General features: G+C 39.8%; 1 protein-coding gene across 1 annotated transcript; it reads right to left on the reverse strand.

The window, feature by feature from the left end:
• Positions 1-251: 251 nt before the first annotated feature.
• Positions 252-3,283, reverse strand: LOC123966191 (sialoadhesin-like; the record flags this gene model as incomplete). The annotated part of the gene is made up of 4 exons (XM_046042393.1): positions 3,253-3,283; positions 1,869-2,132; positions 1,344-1,583; positions 252-382 (listed from the first exon to the last, which is right to left on the reverse strand). Coding segments are annotated over exons 1-4 (666 nt in total), but the record flags the coding sequence as incomplete, so codon positions are not given.
• Between the last annotated feature and the right edge of the window lie 290 nt (positions 3,284-3,573).

Here is a 3,573-nt window from a genome sequence, read left to right on the forward strand (position 1 = left end):
GCCGGGCTCAATAAACCATGCTATGTTTCCGAAACTTCTTCACACCTGAACCTGGCTCACAATATTTCTTCAACACTATTAATATTGTTATTGATATTTGTATTATTACCAGAACCATTGCTGTTTCACAGCTCTGTGTCTCCGTGCTTGGATGAATACAAATCGGGAAACTGTTGGCACTCCGTAAAGAATATTAAAAAGAGGACACTTTGCTCTATGTGAAAAGTGCAATGAAATAAATGTAATTTTACTGACACAAAAACAGGCTGACCTTTGTGGCTTCTCCAGAGGCAGAGCAGAATCACTGAGATCAACAAGAGGCTCACCACCACCACAGGAAGTAGAATGTGTTCGAGAGAGAATTTAGGCGGCTCAGGATGTCCTGCGTCACAAGAAAAATACCACTGGTTGACCTCAATACAACAAAACAACAAGTCCTGTCTACCAGGCTGCTTTGTAAACTCACAGGGAATTATATCAACATTTATATTACTTTTATATCAATTCTCTCATCTGTTTCGTGGTGATATAGCAAACCAGCACATTTTCCAAGAACTGTGAAGTCACCCTGTGAAGCGGAGAGTGTGTAGTGAACCAAATTCAGTTGTTGTTAAAACGATCCTATTTGTCAGTCTGCAACACGTCTTTGTCTTTGTTCTGCCTTTGTGAAGGTGTTCATGTAAAAATGACAGTCCTGGTAAAAAAAAATCAATCAATAAATAACAGGCTGCAGTTGTATTTTTTTTTAAACACACACAAAAGCCAAATGGCTCAATCAGTCACCTGCATTTAAAACACTAACATTTCTGTTCAGTTTAACAAAACAGGCTCACAGGAGCAAGTCCACAAAGATATTTCCACATTAAGTTGGTGAAAATTTACAATCCATCTTGACAGTAATGATCTTTTAGAGAACAGAGAGCTAGCAGGTCCGAAATAAAGAAAGTTTTCTATTAATACTTCTTAAAACAACTCACAGAAAAAAATTAAGCTTTGCAGACATTTTTTGACCAATTCATTCTCAACTTGTCACATATGGACGCTTGGTTGAGATCCCTTGGCTTCGCTTTTTAATGCCTTGGGTCCTTTAGCATTGTTTTTGGATGTCAGGGGCTCTGCGGTCAAGTTAGCAACAATAAATATGAATAATCCGTTTAGACTTTCAAAATAAAACTAGTGGTTAATGTTGTGAAATGTCACAATTTGGTTAGGTTTAGCCACCAAAACTACTACTAAGTCAGTGAGTGGGGAAATAAATCTTTCATGTGATAACTTTGGCCAAAATGTGTTCATGTAGGACCGAGTGTTCACAGTAAGAAGTTGTATAAAAAGGCCGATCTCACCTCTGACAGTCAGCCAGCTGTCTGGTGATCCAGCTCCAGAGAATTTGCACTTGTAGAGTCCTTCATCAGATTTAGAGACAGAGTGGATGGTCATGTTTCCTGTAGAGCTGCTCCTGATGAGACGCCCATCTTTATAGAAATCAACTATGAGGTTGGAGATGTTCTTGTTTCTGCAGCTCAGAGTCACATCGTCTCCCTCCATCACAGGAAGGACAGGACTGTCCAGGATCACAGTGCCACCTCAGGGACAGACAGAAACAAGGAAGGACGTTTTAAGCTCAAGTAGCTTGAAGAAGTCTACACATGATACTTAGTAAGTTTGTTTTGTGCCAGTGTCACCACAAGAAGCTGCTTGTTGGAAAATATAAAAACCGGTCGTAAGAAACTTTTGACTGTACTAGATGACCTAAACCTGCATTTGAGAAATAGCTTGTCAGAAACTATAAGCCTTGGTCAGTTACGGTGACCAGCAACCATTTTGTGTCGCTCACAGAAGGTCGTATGGAGGAAAATGTTTAAACCCACTGGTCACTGTGATGCTGACGGCTTCACTGCGCTCTCCTGCTGCAGACTCACACCAGTACACTCCAGTGTCTGTAGGGTAAAGGTCAGCGATGAAGCAGTGTGATTCATTTTTTCTTCCCCAGAATTTGAAACACTCTTGATTTCTGTCTTTGGATGTGTTCCTCTTAACGCTCCACTCAGAACAGTTTCCCTGCTGCCCACAGCTCAGAGAGACAGACTCGTACTGAAAGAACTGGGATCTGTTGGGAAGGACTCTCAGAGCGGCTGCAAGAAACAGACACATGGTGCCAAAGTGAGACTTTAATCATAAATGCACCTCAAGCAAACAGAAGACTTTGTTGACGTGAACAAACAGGAGCACTTGGCTGATGTGTGGACGCTCAGCAAGCTCGTCACCGTTTTTACATTTTGTTGTTTCCTTGTTTCACTACGGATGTTATTTTGAACAATAAGTGAGTTGATTGAAGCTGATCAAAGTTTCCCACTTCTCTGCAACCTTGATTTGAAAAGCTACATTCAGTGTTGGAGTCATTTGGAAGCTGAGAAGTGATTTTGTTGAGTTTATTTTACAATAATAACAGCAAATGAGTCGGCCTGTCTACAACGCTGGGCTATAAAGGTGAACGTTGATAGCATCTGCAGCTGCAGGGCGCTACAGTAGATAGTGACTAGAACAAACAATTAAAGTTTCAGATGTCGCCCACAATCAAAAACCAGATATAAAAAAAGAAGCTGCAGCTACTGTGAAACCACAACAAGAGAAACTAACATTTGTAAAGATCAAGCTTGAAGAACATCTCTACAGAGACTCTGAACGACGAATGTCTGGCTGTGAAATTAAATAGATGGTTTCTGTGATGATGTGGTGAGTGAAGTCTGATTACTAATGCAAAAGTCTACCTGTAGTTAATACAATGAAGTAATGTAGTATAAGTTGTCGTTTCTGGTGGTTACTGATATCATTCAGCAAGTAGTGAGAAACAACCAGTTAAATGTATTAGAAGTCTATTTTACTGTTATATTAATGTATTTATAGTAATTCATTGAAAAATAACTATTGTAACCATAGTTCAGACATTAATACTTGTGAATTAATGTCCTTTATTCAGTTCATATCATTACTGATCAAACTTTTAATCTTTAATCTGACCATAGAGTAATCACAGGGAACATTCAGAATCACTTTTATAGGCCAGATATCTGTGAACTTACAAGGAGTTTGACTCTGGCCTGACGTTGTTCTCAATGTACACACAGAATGAGCATAAACACACACAGACTAGCGTGTACAACAGAAAGGTTTTAACTGGAGGGTACTAACATTAAAATCGCTCAGAAACCAGGATGCAGTTAATGTTAAAAACCACATAATATCAGAACTCACCAACGACAGCGCAGAGAGTTGTTAGCGCCATGATTTCGCCTGCTGACTGACTCACTGCCTGGTTGAGGGGCTGTATCAGACAGTGTAATGTCAACATTTATATCATATAGAGGCCACAGCTTCCTGCTGGAAACGCGTCTTCTTTAACACCTCAAATGTCAAATGTTTGTCGCATAACCTGGCAGATTTTTAAAAAGCACTTAAACTTCCTGTTGATCTTGTGGCTTTGCACAGGGATGAAACATATCAAGTGAGTCAGACTCTTGAATACTAAATTATAGCTATATAAAGAGCTGATGCGGCGCCACCAATGCTGGAAAT

The sequence above is a fragment of the Micropterus dolomieu genome, unplaced genomic scaffold, assembly GCF_021292245.1.
Source record: "Micropterus dolomieu isolate WLL.071019.BEF.003 ecotype Adirondacks unplaced genomic scaffold, ASM2129224v1 contig_12881, whole genome shotgun sequence".
Lineage (NCBI taxonomy): Eukaryota > Metazoa > Chordata > Actinopteri > Centrarchiformes > Centrarchidae > Micropterus > Micropterus dolomieu.